The sequence below is a fragment of the Eubalaena glacialis genome, chromosome 3 (genome assembly GCF_028564815.1).
Source record: "Eubalaena glacialis isolate mEubGla1 chromosome 3, mEubGla1.1.hap2.+ XY, whole genome shotgun sequence".
Lineage (NCBI taxonomy): Eukaryota > Metazoa > Chordata > Mammalia > Artiodactyla > Balaenidae > Eubalaena > Eubalaena glacialis.
Genome location: NC_083718.1, coordinates 136,874,709 through 136,895,141, shown reverse-complemented (window position 1 = coordinate 136,895,141; position 20,433 = coordinate 136,874,709). Strand labels below are relative to the sequence as shown.

Below are 20,433 nucleotides of genomic sequence, written 5' to 3'. Positions count from 1 at the left end.
TATACACATGTGCATGTATCTGTGTTTGCGTGTAAACTTTTTTGGCCCAGCAAATCATTCAAACTCCTTCCCTTGTGTTCCAACGGCTCATTCACTCCTGGAGTTAAGGATGCCCTAATACAGTTGGACGACTGACTCCCTGATGCTCGCCTATGCTTTGCTGCAGCAAGATGAGCAGAAAGTCTCTCCCAAATTATTTTTTTAGTCCCCTGCCTTGGGAATAAGAGACATTTTAATGTAATCATATAGCTGAAGTCTGTGCAAGCAATTTCATCAGGTTAAAGTAGGCTTGGGAATTTTCCACATGGTACTTTTTCTCAAAAGGATATAAAATATAGAAACTGCTCTGATAGTCACAGCTGTTAAATGATCTGCTCAGGCCTCAGCTCCTTTGGGTGGAGTGGATGCAATAATACAGGGTTCCATCTTGCTGGTCACACATAGTAAGTAGGGGTGAGTGAGTGTAAGGGGTCTGTTTTCCCTACTAGATGGTGAACTCTTTGAGGCAGATTCGGTGCCTTGTCCAGGGCAGACACTCAATAAATATGTGTGACTGTTGAAATAAATTCAGCAAACAGGGTCAAAATCTGACTTGCCCTGGGGTTTGTGAGACAGTAAATAATGTTGAGGCACAAAGTGCTGAGTTCTAGTTTCCACTTTGATCACCAGCACACACACAGGTCTGCTGAGCAAACCAGTAGGCTACACCTGTAGAAGTTCTTGCCTCGATTTTACAGCCCCCCTCAGTTTTTGAGAGGTCACTCCAAAACTCACACCCAGCAGATCCCTGGAGGAGGAGACTGCCTATTTACTAAAGGCTACCTATATTCATATCTCTTGGAGGAAAAAAACAGCATAAACACATTGCTCAAAAACCAAAATCTTACCTGCTGAGAACCTGCAGGGGTGTTAAAAGCATAAAGAACTGACAGTCTAGCCTTAAACTACCAAAATAAATCTAAGTACCATTGCTCTCATTTTTTAGATTTTATGTCAAATTGAAGCAGATCAATGATTAAACCCACTAAGACCAGTACCCAGAACTTACCAAAAAATAAAAAAGGAAGTCAGAATTAATAAATGTTATTAAATGTCTATTTCATTAATTGCTAAACTTAGCTTTCTTAAAAATTCCATTGAAAACAATTTGTACATTTAATTTCCTCCCCAGGAGTTCTCAAATATACCTGATAAATGTCAGAAACATAGTCATAGGAAATAAGTTACTACAGCTAAATAGTTTCAAAAGCAAAATAATAAAAATTCTTTGAAAAGATTTTACCACAGAAAAAAATGTAATTCTTCTGATATGCTGTGAAGTGGTGCCTTCATAAATGACAGTGCCTAGGGCCTTTTAAAGTATTAAGTATTAATGAATTAGGACTACTTTAAAACAGCAATGTGCTTTTCTCTTTCAAATTAAATGAACCATTAACAAATAAAAATGAGTAAGAGCCCACATTCAGATATTTCCTTTAATTTGTGCCTTAACCTTTATATTTATCTTCCTTCCAGAAATTCCCTACAGGGTCTCCCCAAATTCACATCCCATAGACAGCCTGCGGCCCAGAGTGACATACATTCTATGGATGACAGCTCTGACAGCTGCTGGTGAAAGCCCCCAAGGAAATGAAAGAGAATTCTGTCTGCAAGGTAAGAACCACCCTTAGAGAGGGCAAGTCCACTGTGAATTCCTATATAGGAGTATACTCCCACTACTTGATATGGAGATTATCAGATTTTCTGTAATTCACTAATTACTTTCTTGCTGCTATACCTTTGCACTTGCTATTTCCTCTAACCAGAGTGCCCTACCATTACATTGTCTGCTTGGAGACAGTGTCTACTCGTTTTTCTAAACTCAGCAAAAATGTTGCCCCCTCCAGAAAGCCTTCCCAAATGCACATCCATATTTCCTTCATAATGCGCTATACTTGACCCCTATTCAAAACTCAGAATCCAATAGGCAGGGACTAGTATCTGTTTAATCTCTATCATCAAGGTCTAGAACGGCACCCAGCACATAGTACTTGTTAAATAAATATCTGTTCAATGAATGATGAGAATAATCCCAAAAATAATACAGCTACTGCATATCAGATAGTTATGTGCCAGGCATTGTGTTAAGCTCTTTGAATACTGTATTAGTTTGCTGGGGCTCTTGTAACAAAGTACCACAAACTGAGTGGCTTAAACAACAGAAATTCATTTCCTCACAGTTCTGGAGGCTGGAAGTCTGAGATCAAGGTGTCAACAGAGTTGGCTTCTTCCAAGGGCTGTGAGAGAATCTGTTCCACGCCTCTCACCTCGCGACTGGGGGCAATCTTTGGCATTCCTTGGTTTCGAGATCTCTACCTTCATCTCACTTAGAGTTTTCTTTGTGTGTTTCTCTTTGTTCAAAATTCCCCTTTTTACAAGGATACCAGTCATATCAGACTAGGGGCCACCCTACTCCAGCCTGACCTGTCTTAAATAATTACCTCTGCAATGACCCTATTTACAAATAAGGTCACTTTCTGAGGTACTGAAAGTTAGAACTTCAATATATGAATTTTGGGGGTGGGAGGACACAATTCAACACATGTAACACATACGTTTACTTGTTTAATCCTGACCACAACCATGTAATGTGCCTGCTTTACACGCCTGTACCTGGCCATACTACCAGGCACTCAATATGAAATGAATAAAAGAATGAGAGATTATGATGCCTTTTTACAGGTGTGAGGTACAAAAAGATTACCCAAGGTCTTAGAGGTGGCAAGTGGCAGAACTACAAATCAGACACAGATTTGAGTTTCTTCAGTTAAATTTGAGTATGTGAAGAAGTAACCCAGCTAACATGGGTTTCTCTCCACTGGCTAAATTATGCTGTTCTCTCTGGCAGCGCCCGTTTGCATCTGCTCTAAGCATAAAACAAGCCGTTCTTGCTTTGTGACATGGAGTATCAAGTTAATCATTCAGGACTTTGTTGTTCTATGCCAGATACTCCTCCACTGGGAAAAGTGACAAGCCCTCTTCTCAAGCACTCCCATGAAAGTTAACTTGTGAGCAATTAATTGGACTAAGGACTCAGCATCTTTCTACTCCAGACTTGTCCCATCTGCCCAGAAAGAAAGGCAGATGCTAAAAAAAATGTCAGATTGTGCCGATTGTGTGGGGTGGTAACAAGGTTTCCTGCATTAACTCCCCTGTTCAGCCCTGGGAAAAGCCCCTCTCACAGGGGCTAGCAGGTCTCTGGCCGCTAGTGGCCCCTGGTCACCCTCCCTCCCACCCTGTTCTTCACTCTATCAGAAGAAGAATCTTTCTACAAGATCCCTGTTGCTGACATTCTACCTCCTGTTGCAACCCATCAGTGGTTCCCCACGGGCTTTCAAGCTAGAATTTAAACTGCTTTGTTACCAAGCCCTGCACGACCTGGTCCTGTTCATCCATCTAGCTTTGTCGTCTGCCGCACACTCATCATTCGTACTGGAAAGCAAGAGCAGACTATTTGTGGTTGCTGAAGCACTCGCTCTTTCCTCCTTCCGTGCTTGCTGTCTGTCTAGTCTGCACTTCCCTAACTTGTCCACTTAGCCAACTCCTAGCCATCCGACTCTAAACTTTTGACATCCTGCCTTTTGGGAAACCTTCCTGAGCTGCTCATGAAGCCATTTCCCATGCTGTTCTCTGCGACACTGCCTTGTACATGCTGTTTTTATATGTATCCCGTGGCATCATGGTTTACTGTTTACATGTTTACACATCTGTCTCCTGGACTATCTTCAGAGCCCATGTCCCATTCATCTGTGTATTACAGCACCTAACCTGGCCTGTTACATGGTTTACACTCAATAAATGTTGGATGAATTAATGAAAAATTCCAACACATAGTGAAATATTTACATGTTTATAGGAAGGAATCAGAACAATTTCAAAGACCCTAGGTAGACAGAGGGCTTATCCAATGGTTTGGTAAAATTAATAGCTACCATTTCTTGAGGCCTCCTCTGTTCAGATACATGGCTGTGCCCTTTAAATACACCATCTCTAATGTTCACAACAACCTGCAAGGTAGATGTCATCGTTCACCTTTTATAGATCAAGAATCTGAGGTCCACACATCAGTCAGCAGCAGAGTAGGACTAGAATCCAGGGCTCCCAGTTCACAACCAGTGCTTTGTATACCACACTCCCTTTCTTTCTGCACCTGTTAGAGGAAGAAGCCCTTGTAGGGCTGGAGCTCCTTCCTTAGAACCATAGTATTGGCCCCTTTGGGCCCTTTCTTCCTTCCTGAAAGGGCAAAAGAGAGTTGGCCTTGTTCCTGAGTCCAGCTACCCAGGAGCTGTGGGTAAAGCCCAGCGGGTTCACACAACAGTCAGTATTTAGAAATGTTCATTGACGATAACTCAGTCATAGGGTTTGCTAACTTTTCGTTTCAGGTAAAGCCAGTTGGAGCACGTATGTGGCACCAAGCATTTGCATGGGTGTCATCATGGTGGGCGTTCTCTCAGTGCGTTGCTTCCGGCAAAAGTAAGTTCATTACACCTGCCAACTTTGGTAAATTTTTTTTTTTTTCATATAACAGCTGTTGCTGCTGTGGGTCAAACAAATGGATACTCTCCTACATCGCTGGTAGCACACTAAATATATTCACCTTTTTGGGGTGACAGTATATGTTTAATTTTTTAAAATATTAAACATTTCACCTAGCAATTCCCAACTAGATTTATTCTAAGTATATCATAGGTATATACAGATATTTAGTGGCAACTATGTTCACTGAAGTATCATTCATAGAAGGAAAACAATTTGAAGCAACCTAAATGCCTAGCGATATGGGATTGATTAAATAAATCACAGTATATTTCATGCTATACAGCATACTATGCATTCATTAAAGATGTAGAAGAAAATTAAATGGTATGAATATTTGCTATATTGCATTTTAAAAAGCAGGTTGCAAAACATGTACTTTCATTTTTTAAAAATAGTGCATACCCACGTGCACACAGACACGCAAGATATATTAGTTAGCATTAAATTTGGTTGTATGTAACATAAAAATAATATGACAAGTGAGCTAAGTTTCTCACCCAGGTAAAGTAAGTAAACTCAGGTAACGGCTGGTGTAGGAGCTCCGCAGTCATCAGAGACCTAGGCTCCTTCTTTTTCTGCTTCACTATCCCGACACTGGCTTTCATCATCCAGTTCACCTCATGGTCCAACGGCTGCAGGAACTATGGCCATCATGCCTGCATTCTACAACTACAGGAAGAAGGGAGGTGCCCACACCCACCTTTTCAAGACACATGAAGAAGTCACACATGGCACTTTAGGTTACCTCTCATTGGCCAGAATTCGGTGAGGCAAGGGAGGCTTAAAACTGTGGCCCTTTAGCTGGGCTCATTGTTGTCCCAGTAAATCAGGGTCCCCTTTCTAAGAAAGAGGGGAAAATGGGTATTGGATGGCAGTTAATACTCTCTGCTCCAAGGACATACACTAAAATATTGATGGTGGTTATAACAGCGGATGGAATCATAGCGCTTTTAGTTCTATTTAACTGTATTTCCTAAAATTTCTTTAAACGTGTATTATTTGGTAAAGAGAATTTTTAAAATGAGTTAGTTATTCAATAGTTTTCTTCAGATGTTGTGTAATGTAGGAGAAAAGGTCAAAATAAAACTAGCTCAAAGTCATTCTACTAGTCATTGAACCTGTCTGAAAGGTTTTCCATTTATTGAAGCTCTCCCATATGTGATAGATACTTCAAAGCAGAGCTCTCTTTAGGTAAGACTTTGAAAAAGTTGAACTCAAAGAGTCAACTAGGATCACATGCATCCTCTTCAGGGAAATAGTATCAGTTAGGGTGGAGGCTTCTGCTGTTAAAGAAAAAAAAAGAGCCCCCAAATATAGTGGCTTTAATAAAATAGCTCATTTTTCTCCCATATAATAGTTCGAAGGTATGTCATCCAGATTGGTTGGCAGCTCTGCTCCACAGTCATTTAGGGATCCAATTGTCTTCCATTTTATTGGCCCACCATCCCTTGGGTACTTTCCTCATCTGCATGATCTATACTAGGTCACAGGTACCTCTGCTCACGTTTCTTTGGAAAAAACCTAGTCACATGGCCTCATCTCTTGTTTCAAAGGGTTGAACACGTCCCAGAAGCTTACTTTCCTTATTAAACAAAGTGTGTTAAAGCCAAGTCTTTAAAAATGCTTCATATTGGTCTAGAATTTTTTTTAAAAAACAGTCAAAATAGTTAAGTCATATGCATATGAGAAACATTTTTAGGATTTTTTCTTCCACATCATAAATCATTTTAAAATATTTTCAAAAACCCAGAGATGTGGAAAGAAGAAATAAAAAGACACTCTGATCACCAAATACAACTACTTTAATAGTTTGGATATTTCCATATTGGTATTTTTTTCTTGGCATTTTTTTTTTTTTACTTGGTTATGTCCAAGCTGTTTATACCACCTGTATCCCGTTTTACTCTTTGTTTTCATTACAAGCTCTTTATAAACATTCTAATTTACTAAATATAAATAGTAATCTCCTCAAGGGTATTGACCATGTCCTCTTGTTTGCTGTTTTATCCCCAGCATGTGGCACTGTGCTGGTCATACATTAAGGATTCAATCAACGTTTGTTGAGTGAGTACTTGGCTGCTTAGTGATAGCTAAACATTACATCGAGCAAAAGTTCCATAGTTTATTTAGCAAACCCTAAGTGGTTGCACCACGAGTCTTTATCATCTATCCAAACTTCACAGAAAACTAGTCCAGACTTGGATGATGCATCATCTTTCTCCTGCAGTGTTTACATTTTACTCATTTGCATATCCCTACACTGAAGTCACTGCACTAAGAACCTGTGCTTCCATGCCACCGTGTGCACACTTAACCAATGTCACTGTTTTCTTTACCTGCAGGGTATTTGTTCTCCTTTTGGCCCTCAGACCTCAGTGGTGTAGCAAAGAAATTCCAGACCCAGCGAATAGCACTTGGGCCAAGAAATATCCCATTGTGGAGGTAAGGTATAAAGCCTTAGTGGTCAGTCGATGGGGTTCTGGTGATCAGTACATCTAAGTCTTTCATTGTAGTTACAGGGAAACCTCGGTGTTTAGATCCTATGGATAAGCTGCTTATCACGAGTGCTAGGTTACCATCTGAGTCATCACTCCCATGCACAGGAATTTTCTGAAGCTTATGACCAAGACTAAAAGACCCGTAACTTTTCATTCCTCTCTATGCCTTCTGTTCCTCTCCTCACCTCAGCTCACTTAAAAAGAAATTTAAAAAGCAAATACATTTGCCAAGCACTAGTCTGAGCATTGGCTCACCCAAATTCAAGAGCACTGAAGCTTTACTGTGATGTTACCCGTCCTGTGTGAGCACAGAACAGATAAATAGAGCCCAGAGTATTTTGGTCTTGGCAGGAAGCCAGTAAGTCATTCCATTGTGCAAGGAAAAGGCGTGAAGGCAGGAGAGGTTGCTCAGCTGGCAGATGCGAGTGCTGGGAGTAAAGGACACGCAGGGAGCTGCTGCCACAGTCCTAGGAGGGAGGAGCAGCTCACAGCGGGCAGGAGGGTCTGTCTCTGACGGAGGGTCTTAAAGTTGAAGGCATCTGAACGTAGAGCAAGACTGTGCACTGAAGGGGAGCAAAGGGGAGGAGAGGGGTACCCACATTCTTCCCATCACCCGGCGCCTCGGCAGCCCCACACTCTCACATCGTATAGCCCTCCTCCTCCAAGATTCTTCCCTTCAGTCACCCATGCCTCATCCAGAAGCCAGTGGTACCAGCCGCCTCTCAGAGAAAGAGCTGGTCCCAGCCATGTCTGCCTCCATAGGAAGTTAAGTCACCGCAGTTTAATGCCTTTGAAATAAGGCCACCTCTGCCACTTACTATGTCAATGACCCTTGAGCGCTTGCCCGATGACATGAGCCTTAGTTTCATCCTCCGTAAAATAGGAATTGACAATATCTCTCATATATATTGTTGTGAAAACTAAGTAAGATGCCATGTAAAGCACATACAAAGTCATACAAGGCAAAGATCATTCATTTTCTTCCCAGGAAGATTTATACTTGAAGTCTCCTCTCTCTATTGAGGAGTTTTGTTGCTGTTAAGTTACAGTAGCAAGAACAGTATAATAATAACAGTATATGTATGCGCATGTGTTATGTCATATATATGATAGATGTTTGATATATATTTGATTATACATGACATATAATTATATATGATATACAACAGTATTACATAATAATATATTTATGTTTATATATACACATAACATACATTACTTTCTATATGCCAGGCACTTTAAAAAATTTTTTCATGCATTAACACCTAATCTGTACAACAGCTTTATGAGATTGTAATATTATTATCCCCATTTTTCAGATGAGGAAAGTGAGGGACAGAGGAGTCAGTAACTTGCCCAATGTTAGTCAGCTAGTAGGTGGACCCTGGGTTCACATACAAGCAGGATGTGCTGTCCTCCATTATACTATACATTCTAAAAGATCTTAAGCACAGGGTGAGGGGGGTGTTTCCAGCAGTCAACACCTCTGAGCTGAACAGACTAACTCAAGAGGTGTCACACACTGGGCCCTCACTTGGTGGCAATATTGTGGTGACCTATGGGAAGGCACTCAATAAGGATGCCACTGCTAGTATTAGAGGGGATTCAGGTACCAGGAATTGAATCAACTGAGCTCTAAGATCTCTCTCTTCCAATGCTGAGATTCCACAGTCCCATGTCCTAAAAGCCTGAAATAGCACAGTGAGAAGCAGCTCTGGGTCAGTCGCGGACACCTGGCTCCCAAGCTGGTAGCTGTGGCATCATGGTCTCTATTTGCCACTGCCTGGGCATGAGGGGATACAGAGGCATGCAGAGCCACTGAAGAGCCCATAAAAGCCTAGAAGAGATGCTGAGAAAGACAAAGAGTTAGAGAAAGTAACACATGGAAAAAATAACAGAAATTGCCATACACGTGCCCAAAGTTGTACAGTATGAGTATGTTCATTGCAGCATTATAAATAGAAGCCATAACGTAACCTGCCACCAGGGGGCCAGGTTAAACATTTGGGTATATCTGTACAACAGGATGTTATGCAACTACTAAAAAAAAAATGAGATCTATATGTGTCTAACATCTCTAATATATTTAAAAGTGAAAAAAAGCAAAGTTTGTAATAATTGTCTAAAGTGGGTTCTCATTTGTATAAAAAGATGATTTTATACACACACACACAGTCTCCAACATGTGCACAGGATATTTCTGGAAGCCTAAATATGAAACTGATAATGGTGGTTGCCTTTGGGGAGGCAGCTGTAGGCATGAAGCCCACTTAATTTTTATTACAAATTCCCTTTGAACTTAAAAAAAATTTTTTTACAAAACTATGTGCATATATTTCTTTTGCAAAAATAACCAGTAAATTAGAAAATTTTAAAAAAAAATTAAACATGCCATCTATGATGGCCTTGTGGCAGCCTCAGAACCCCATGTCACTTGACCCTTGAAGGGGTAGACTGTTTTTAAAGACCCAAACTGCTCTCCTGGTGACAGGCTGGGGCAGACATCAGAAACACAATAGTCTTTCACCTCCAACAAAATGTGCTTTAAGTTCTCAGACTTTACATCCCCCTACCATTTCTTAAAATGTGGCTAAAAAGCCATGGGTCTTAAAGCTCTAGAGGAAAAGGCCCAATCATAAAGGGGATCAGTGGGATGTTATCCATTTTGAGCTTGTAAAAGCTTAAAATAGTTTCCATGATGTACCTGAGTTATTAGTGGTCCAAGACGCCTTGCCCCAGGACTTGTCAGCCAGGGGGGCTGCTTTGTAAAGCTCTGAGGAGCAGCCTCTATTGATACTGCCAAAGCTTTCAAGAAGGCAGAGCCTCGCCCTGTGAAAACAAGGTGATCCTCATCCAGTGAGATCTCTTCCATAGCAGTGGTTGCAGCACTTTGGCAGCTGCCAGTCATGTTCCAAGCCAGACCAATGTGCCAGGGCCAGTTTGCATAGCGATAGGAAAAGAGCAGGCTCCCGAAAGAAAAGTACACATGTACCCTCTGGCTGCTCAGGGCCCTTTGCAGAAGTCTACCCTAAGACAGCATCGTCATTCACTTTGGGGACAATTGCCATGCTCAAGGCAAGGGTGGGGACATCAGAGGCCAGTCCAGACCAAATCATTCTTGCACAACTTGGCATCTGACAGATGAGGGATCCGAAGGCCAGAGAGGTAGATTGAGTTTTCCCAAGCCGTAGAGTCTCAGAGTTGGGACTAGTCCTCAGGGTTTGCCCTGTCCTAATGCTATTTTCTGTTATCCTCCTCCTCCCTTAAGGCATGGTCCCTACTTGCAGATAGCTTACAGACATGTTAAAAAAAAAAAAAAATTGACAGTATAAAGCTTCGTGTGCTAAGAACCTAACAGGTGGCTTCTTTGCTGTTGTAGGAATCCAGTGGAGGGAACAGTCACTAGGGGCTTCATGAAAGCAGGCTTCAGAAAGATCTGCTTCAGAAAGATCAAGCAGTCAGCATAAAACATAGTTTCAAGGACGTAAAGAGAGCCCAAAAAGCCTGTAAAAAGAAATGTTAATAAAGTGCTTGAACTTGACTCAGGAATCAGTAATAAGTTTGGAAAGGAAAGATATGACACTGAAGAGCTGGTAACCAATTAGATGTTGAGAAAGACAAAGCAAGAAAAGTAACAGATGAAATTAGCTATAGGGAAGACAGGATGAACATCACTTCCAAAAAAGTTATTCCAGAGGGGTCTTTCTTAAGAGCATAACTGACAAGGATATTACCCTGCCAAAAAACCTTCAGTAGTGGTATCAAAGCCCAAACTCTTTAGCATCCCATAAAAGTCCCTTCATCATGTGACCTCCTTCTATTTCTGAAGCCTCAGTGTGCCTGTCCTAAGAAAGAACTAGCAGGTTCCAGAATAGACCAATTCTCCTTGCCCACCACCTCCTTACCTGGAAAATACTATACATCTCTCAGGATTCAGCTCTAGTGTGACCCTTTTAAGGTCTTCTGTGCCTCATCCCCAGAGAGATGCAAGCTCAGCCCTTCCTTTGCACCCACCGTACCCTCTCTGCTAGAGGAAAAGCAGCTGGGGCAGTTTGACTCACCAGAAACAAGTCTAGTTGAAGGCTGAGCAGGGTAGCGAATCACTCACTGGCTGGGGTTGAGAGGAGTCCACGGCTCCTGCCTGTCTGCCTCCCCAACAATGTTAACTGCTTCTCTTACCTCACAAAGTAAAGGCCCACAGTGTTCTGCCTCGAGCTGACTAGGCAGTGCAGGCTGCCAGGCCTTTTGGAACCCTGCAGAAGTCGGTCGTCAAGGCTACTTACTCAACATAGCCTCATGAGCTTTTTCCTCCCCTTTCTCAGGAGAAGACGCAGCTGGCCTTGGATAGGCTCCTGACAGACTGGCCCACTCCCGAGGAACCTGAGCCCCTGGTCATCAACAAAGTCCTTCATCAAGTGACCCCAGCCTTCAGACGTCCCCATCACCCCAACTGGCCAGAAAAGGGACAAGGAGTCCAAGGTCACTATACCTCTGAGGAAGACACAGGATACAGTGCCTCGAGCCCCCCAACTCCGAGAGCTCTCACAGCAGAGACAGGACAAGGGGTGGATCTGTACAAGGTGCTGGGGAGCAAGGGCCCTGACTCAACGCCGGGAAACCCAGCCAGCCCCTCGACAGTCCTCCCAGTGGACTACCTTCCTGCCCATGAGGGCTACTTACCCTCCAACATAGATTATCTCCCTTCACATGAGGCTCCCATAACTGACCCTCGGGAAGAACTGCCTCAGCACATCTCTCTTTCCATTTTCCCCTCGAGTTCCCTTCACCCACTCACCTTCTCCTGTGGTGAGAAGTTGACTCTGGATCAGTTAAAGATGGGGTGTGGTTCCCTCAGGCTCTGAGTGGCAAAGCTTGAAGTTTGGAAAGTCGATGTGCCTCCAAGTGACACAGCGTGCCCCATCTCCCCAGCCACCTGCTCCAGTGGTCGTTACGTCTGGGTGCTACCATCAGGTCTGGTTGCAGCTAGAGGGCAGGCAAGCCAACTCAGGGTGAATCTCATCTCAAGATACCTCATCTTGACTTCTCCAGAGCCTTAAGATCACATCCTCTGCTGTGTGGACCTAGAGACTCCAATCTGGGTTCCTGCAACTTTCTTGGCTATGTTGGCCAGAAAGGAGAAAGGCAAGAGTGGAAACCAAAACTCTTACTAGCAATGGCAGATAGTCCAGAGGACCATTCATTCAACAACTATTTACTGTTGACCCTGAATAATATGTGTTTGAGCTGCATGGGTCCACCTATATGCAGATTTTTTTAAATAATAAATTCTACAGTACTAAATGATCCATTGCTGGATGAACCCATGGACGCAGAACCACAGATAAGGAAGGCCAACTAGAAGTTATATGCAGATTCTCAACTGCACAGGGGAGTCGGCATCCCAACCCCCACATTGTTTAAGGGTCAACTTATAAAGCAGCTACTACAAACCAGGTCTTATGTCTAGATCAGTACTGTCCAATAGGCCTGACATAGAAATGTTCTATGTATAGCTGCCCTGTTTGATCCAACAGATACTAACCACATTGGCCACTGACCACTTAGGGATGTATCTCTAGTATGACTGAGGAACTGACTTTTTATTGTAATTAAAAGTCACATATGACACTTGGCCACTGTATTGGAGAGCACAACTCTAAATGATGGACATATTAGTGAGAATTACTGGGTACCTTCAAAACAGATAGACCTAGTTTTACATATGCAGGCGTAAAGGACCCCGGTGAACGCCAATATAAAAGGGCTCCCAAGATGGTCATGGTCGTCCTTATTTGTAGAAGCCTAAGAATGTACCTTTTCCTTAGTTTTGCTCGTTTGTTTTATTTTGCCTTCACCCTTTTTCAGTGAAAGCAGCTTGATGGTGGAAAGCTACTGCTAAACCCACTGTAGGACCCTGGGCAAGCAGCCTCCCCTCTCTGAAATCCAATGTCTTGTAAAAGAGTGGGCCAAAGCTTCTCTGACCCCTTGTGTTTCCTCCTCTTTCTGCTGCAGCTGATACTGCCTTTAGGACCAGGGCTACCTCAGGGTCTAAGACCAAACTGCCAAGATTGCACTCATAAGTCATCCCTTCTGAAGGCATCCTGCTTTCCTTCCTCAGGAAAACTCTTGAGCTGGTCCTCAGACAGTTCAAGTTGATCATGGAAGATAATTCTCTTTTCCCCAGCATGAACTTGGAAAACTTTAAAGATGTGGCCTCTGGCTTATCATCCTCCCTTCACCCATCACTGCCTCTATCCCTTAACTATAGGCACTTCTGCTAAGCTGACAGAGAAGAATCTTAGTCTAAATGCTAATAGTACTCTTTGCAAACGAATGGGATGAAAGGTCCAGGAACCTTTTTCTTAAATCCCTGTCAAGCCTGGGTCCTACACCCTACCACCATCCCACCCAAACACTGGAGCTGAGGCGGCTTTGGTTTACCAGATGTCCCTCAGAGCTCTAGAAATTGAAATGAGCATTTGCTCTGCTTGTTCATGTTTAACACTTCATCCATGCCTCCTGCTATTCCAGACTAACACGTTTAGTTCTTCCAAGCTTTATTTGAAAATCTTAAGCTTCTTCCTTACATCTCCATTCTACTCCATTTAGCTGCTGTGTAGCACCCCCATACCATGGTGCCCTGCATCTCAGCAGCTTCAGTACTGGCTTGTCTGCACCCAGGATGTGGAGCCCCTTGACTGTTTGCAATGGGCCATGACAAAGCTGCCACCTTAGAAGCAGGCCAACCTATCACCTCTTGACAATAAGAGCCAACTTTTCTTTCTTGCAATACCTGCTTTTCCTATTACTTTCCTTTTGATTACCTGATAGCCATCTTAGTCACTCTTCCCCTACCCCAGGGGTCCCCAACCCCCAGGCCATGGGCCGGTACCGGCCCATGGCCTGTTAGGAACCGGGTCGCACAGCAGGTGGTGAGCAGGCGGGCAAGCAAGCGAAGCTTCATCTGTATTTACAACCGCTCCCCATCACTCGCATTACCGCCTGAGCTCCGCCTCCTGTCAGATCAGTGGCAGCATTAGATTCTCATAGGAGCGCAAACCCTACTGTGAACTGCGCATGCGAGGGATCTAGGTTGCATGCTCATTATGAGAATCTAATGCCTGATCATCTGAGGTGGAGCTGAGGCAGTGATGCTGGCTCTGGGGAGCGTCTGCAAATACAGATTATCATTAGCAGAGAGGTTTGACTGCACAGAGACCATAATAAACCAATTGCTTGCAGACTCATATCAAAACCCCATCAGTGAGTGGCAAGTGAAAACCAGCTCAGGGCTCCCACTGATTCTGCATTATGGTGAGCTGTATAATTATTTTCATTATTTATTACAATGTAATAATAATAGAAAGTGCACAATAAATGTAATGCGCTTGAATCATCCCAAAACCATCCCCCCTCCCCCCACCCTACCCCCGTCCATGGAAAAACTGTCTTCCAGGAAACCAGTCCCTGGTGCCAAAAAGGTTGGGAACCGCTGCCCTACCCCTTTGGCCTCAACACACAGGTCCCAGTCTCCCTTTTACCCCCCACACCTTTTCCCCTCCCTTAAAGCTCCAGGTGGTACTGCAGTCCTTACTTGCTTTCCTAAAAGGTGAAAAAAAAATTTTTTTTAAGGGAGAGTTCCTTGACCCCTAAAGGCTCCTTCTAAGGATGCAGAGGCCTCCTCAGTGCTCCCCTAGCATGATGCACTTACTTCCTCTAGTGGACTGTAAATAGCTGGAAAGCAGGAACCATGGCAATCTCCAGCACCATGCCTGGTCCATAGTAGGCTATCAATAAAAAGTAAAAGATGTCTTCTGCCACCACTTCCACCTTGTTCCTTCTATTCCAGAAGCCAGTCCAGCTGTGCCTGCTTCCTTTGAGACAATTGCATTTGCTTGTAATCTCTTCATTCCCAACCCCCATTCTACCCTACCATTTATTGACAGCACTACTGTAATACATGTAGCAGTTTCTTATATTAAAAACATATTTGAACATGCCTTTGGCTGCTTACTCTGCCAGATAAAATGTCCTCTTTCCGTGAATGACAGGATGGGTAACCTCATTCTGCCCTTGCCCCAAACAGTTTTTATAATCTCCCTTCCTGCCCACACACAGTCAAAATCCCAAATCAGATTGCCTAGTTTACCAGGACTAGGTAGAGCTCACTAATATTCATATAGCCAGGCTTTAATTCCTCAGGAAAATTAGCAACTCTTTAAATCCTCACTCCTGATATGTATCCAAAACCCAACCCAGAAATCTCTGCTCTATTGAAACACATCAAATTCCTTAATTCTCTGGGACCTAAATACTACAAATAGAGTCCAAGTTCATTCTCAATGAATTCATGGGAATCTCTACCAATTCCTGTGTACAGATCATTACCCTGAATTAAAAGGGCCCTCTTTTCCAGAAGCCAGAAATTCTATTTCCTGGGCCTCTGTTTTCCTTATAGGCAGTAGGAAAGCCAAACTGGCGTTATCTGGTTCTTTCCCTTTAGTGCCTTTTCCCCTCCACCCTGTCCCAATTTCTCAGCTTCCATTAATAGCCTACAGCTGCAACTCTCCAATTCCCAGAGGCCAGTGAAAGAAATGCCAAACTAGGCACATTCTATTCTAGTCAATCCCCCGTGTTTGATTCTTGCTTTTCTCCATCAAGCTCTTTTTCTTTCACCTGACGTAGTTGTCATCTGTCCCAGTATCACTGCTCAGGCCCTCCAAAGGAGCCCTGTTTTTCTCTTCCTAGCCTGCAGGACACAAAGACATTCACATTATCCACCCTTATGAAAGGCTGATAGGTGAACCCTCAAATTAATCACTCTCTAGAATAAAAGAGATCAGAAAGGCCTCTTCTTCACCCTAAAAGAAAAAAAAAAAAGATAAGCAATTTAATCAATTGGCCAACTGATGATGGAAAGAAACAAGTCATATTTTTACATCACAGCCTACACGGGAATAAATTTCCAATTAAAACTTTGCAAAAGACACACACCAAGTTAGATAAAAGTATTTGCAAGATATGCCAAGATAACTTACTTAATAAGGCACTCTTACAGATCAATATGAAAAAAGCCAACACTTCAAAGAAAAATGGAGTGAGCAACTCATAAAATACATATAATTGTCCAATAAGCATGAAAAAAACCCCAGCTGTAATCAAAGAAATAAAAATTAAGTACCATTTTTCCCTTACCGAATTAGCAACAGTAATGAAAAAATTAGCCACTATTAATCAGAGAACTGCGGTTGGCTACAGGAATGTTAGTTGGCTCTTTTCTGGAGGCACCTGGGCAATATTCAATAAAATTTGACTAGCAATGTAAACTAAAGAACAGTACAAATATCATAAACTCTATAAAATATTTATCACACCATTGATTATAATGGGGAGAGGAACCTAAATGCCCTTCAGTAGGGACCTGGTTAAATCACGCATACAGTGAAACACTGAATTTCATGGAGTCTAAGATGCCACCAATTTTAGGGGACACCTCATTACTTTGCTATGAATAGGGAAAAAATGCAAACTAAACTGTAATATACCATTGATTGCTATGGTGCACACTTCCCCGCCCCCTCCACATAATTTTAACATGCCTGAAATTGGGATGCATCTTAGAATTGATGCAAAGCATACTATGCAGCCTTTTAAAAAACATAACAATGTTTGACATGGACGTGGTTAAAATGGCTGAATAGAATCATCTCACTTTTATAAAGCAATGCAAAAAAAATCTAAATATACACCAAAATGCTAACAGTGACTACATCCAGCCACAGGTTTTTAAATTACTTTTGCATTTTCATCACAAAGGCTCATTACTCTCAGAAGTGGGGAGTCAATGAAATATAAAATATTACCAATTTCTTTCCAAAGACCTGAGACAGTGGGTCCTAAAGACAGACACTAACCACTTTCTTTATGGCCCATGTCTCTTTCATCCTCCACCTCCTCTGTCTGGCACTTCCACCCTTAATACTCCTGTCAGAGGGTAGAAAAGACAAAGTAGCTTCCACACTAGGTGAGGGGGGGTGGGGATGTTAGAGTAATAACTGAAGCAATGGATCTTTGAAATACAAAGTTTATATAAAAAGCCAAATTTTGCCTTATTCCCATTCTAACAGGAATTGTTAATAATGATCAATGACCTCTAACACAGTACTTAATACATGCAGTTTTTAAGGGGTGTAAGGCGGTTCTCACCATGACTGGTTTAAGGTAGGTGTTATCTCCACTTTAGAGATGAGGAAACTGTGATACAAGTAACTTAACCAAAGTCACACAATTAGTACCTGATACCAGTCTGGTTTTAGAGCATAATTTTCAACTACTTTCTTTTCTGTGCAAGTGACTGCACAACAAATTTATATCGATTGGGGTTCCGACTGTAGTTGACTGTAACTGTGATTCCATAAAAATATTTGAAGCTGTTACTAGGTAACCAAAAACTGGCATCTCTGTACTTCTAAAGTTCTAGAGCCTTCTTGGTTCTTGAGAAATCTACCCAAAAAGCATATGACACCAGGACAAATCTGGCACTCCTGAATTTGCTAACTTATCTACCCAGCTAATCTAAATCCTACAATACAAGGCACACTGTGTAGGCCACAGAAGGGAAATAACACTCCGGAGAAAGTCCATTATTTTAAGGAAATTGGTAAGTATTTAAAACTATGAATCAAAACATTATGCCTTTCAAACAGAAAAGTAACCAGAGCAGTGTGTTCTCTCTTTAATTAAAACAACTATAACCCCATCCAACTTACCTGATTTTTTCCAAACATGGCTATTTCTTACATAAAAAGGAAGTAGGGCTGCATTTGACTCAATTGTGTTGCTTGTATGAATTGGTGAAACATAAATGCCTTTCCTTCATTCTATGGTAATTAGCTCCACATTTTGTTAATGGTCCTTTCTTCTATTTACAAGTGGCAAAACCGTTCTTAATTTGGCTCCGAGATTTCAATCATATCTCCAAGAAACATACAAACCTATTATGTGCTACCTTGGGGTTCCTTTACATCAATTCTGGCCACTTTTCAATTTCCCCAACTGTAAGGAATTCTTCCACAAGAGACCCGGGCCTTGCCTAGGCAAGAGAATGTCAGGTGAGGCCCATAATACCTTCCCTTTTCCAATTTCAGATATTTTGCTACCCATAGGTAATTGGACCCAATGAAATACTATAAAAGCTGTTATGAGATTCTCACAGAGACTAAATTGTTTTCAAAGGCCCTGAATTTTCACCAGAAAGGTACAACACCCACAAGCCGAACATTTTCACTAGTTCAGAAAACTGCAAAAACATTCTTCTGAAATTGGATAAAAATTGTTAGTAACAAAACACACTTGTTCCTTTAGGAAACAAAATCTAATTCACTTACTAAAATGTCAACTATATATCTCCCTGCACATTAGCTGAGAATGTAGCCTGTGTTAACTAGAGGGATTTTCCTGTGCTATCCAAAGCAAAGAGCCTGGAGACCCTCATCCCTAGCCAAAAAAATCTCTCAAGGTGAAAATAGGATGTCACAAGAGTTCATTTAGAAGCAGAAATCTTACTCTCCCCCATCACAAAGGGGGTTAAAAGACCATTTGCCTTTTCACAATACTGTCGAAAATACTAGTTTTCTAAGTTTTCTCTCCTTTCACTCCAACAACTGCATATGACTGGATTCCTTTGCATACCTATGAACACTCCCTTTAGACTCCCTCTGGTCTATGGCAGGATAGCTTTCAGAGCAGTTGTATAGATGGTTTTTAAAAGAAAAAAAAAAAAACCACTTTTGACATGCTTAAAATAGATAAAATAACTAGAAAGGATAATTAAGTCAGTAATTTCTCCAGCTACAGATACTCCTCAAACTTTTTCCTCTAAAAATCTGCAGTTATTTTTGAAGTTTAATAACTCTTAAGTAGCAAGAAACTGATGATCCTGGAAAAAAGGTGGGGGGGACATCCATGCTTTGCTGTAATTGAGGTGCTGGTTATTTAAGTTCTTCAAGCAAATATTTTCACCTGGCATTATACAGCCTCCAAAGCACTTCTCTATTTCTGTCAACGTGACTTCCAGCTCTACCATTTGACTCAAAATGCGGGCCTGAGTGGGGGTGGGCCAATCCAACTGTTCAACATTAAACACTTTTCATCTACTGGATTTTGTCGATACAGTGACAAAGTGCCACTCCATCTTCAAGGGATACTGCTATGAACAAAACACAGTGGTCTGAAGCACACACAATATACGTGGCTGGGTATGTTGATTTTCTTCGTATGATTAGTGACTAATGAACACATGTATTAAAAGTAGTTTTATCCAATCCAGTCTTCCATGGCATATTTAAGAAGCTATTACAACTGTAGCACCTAAGTGAAGCCTTGATAAACAAGTACACAAGATCAAGCTGAAACCAAATTATCTGTAGTTTTTAGGAAAAGGTCTTCCTCTTTTACTGGGAAAAAAAAATGTGGAAGCTTCACTGGAAATTCAGAATTTCCACAGAAAAGACAAACCACTGTATCTCTAAACAGAAAGGTTATCTGTGTTTACTTCATTTTGCCAGTCATGTAAGCCTAAACATTTTCAGCTATGAAATAGTGTTGGGGGGGTGGGGAGGAATCTACCATCTTCGTTGATGTGTTTAGTCAACCCCTGGCAGCCTGAGAACTTTGACAAAATGTCTAAACATGTGCTCATCTAACTTTTGTCAGTATGGTTGCCAAACAAAGCAACATTTCACTATAGATTATTACACCCAAGATGTGAAACAACGAATTCAACATGTAAAAGTTCCCATAATTTCTGACATTACTCATCAGCTAATAAAAAACTTGAGATCCAATCTGACAAAATTCTGGGCAATGTCAAGAACCAAGTTCAACTGGATCACTTTACACAAAATCTCCATTCTAGGTAGATGAAAACCTGTGCCATTTCTTCAAAATTGAAGCTCTTTTTAGGTCCTAAAATCTGTTAAGAGAAATCAGCAACAATTGCAATTAAGGTGAGAGTGTAAACTATATACAGTGTATATTATACTATACATTGTATACAGTGTAAACAATACTGTCCAAACTACTTCCCAAATAACTTCTCAGTTCTCCAAACAACAAAATCCTAAGTATTCACTAGCCCTTTGCTTTTCACATTTCCATACCAGTAACACTAAAGCAGCTATTTAAGGAATAAAGCCACAGCAAGATAAGTTCAGAGCAATTCTCATCACTTTAGGTACTGTCTGTAAATAGTTTTTAAAAATCCATAATGAACCAGAATTGTCAGATTAGTTATCAGCAAGTATCTCTTTTATGTTTTCCAAGCACAAGACTTAGAATACACATTCAAGTGCACCAG

The 20,433-nt window shown here is 41.7% G+C and overlaps 1 protein-coding gene across 2 annotated transcripts in view; it reads left to right on the top strand.

The window, feature by feature from the left end:
* The window catches only part of IL12RB2 (interleukin 12 receptor subunit beta 2), a 68,432-nt gene extending 56,494 nt beyond the window's left edge, over nt 1-11,938 (top strand). The window contains exons 12-15 of one of the 2 annotated variants that reach the window (XM_061186464.1): nt 1,516-1,653; nt 4,422-4,512; nt 6,921-7,020; nt 11,399-11,938. In XM_061186464.1, coding sequence (XP_061042447.1) covers nt 1,516-1,653; nt 4,422-4,512; nt 6,921-7,020; nt 11,399-11,938 — 869 coding nt within the window. The remainder of the gene's footprint in view (nt 1-1,515; nt 1,654-4,421; nt 4,513-6,920; nt 7,021-11,398) is intronic. The other variant, XM_061186466.1, reaches the window with a different exon arrangement.
* Nucleotides 11,939-20,433: the final 8,495 nt, after the last annotated feature.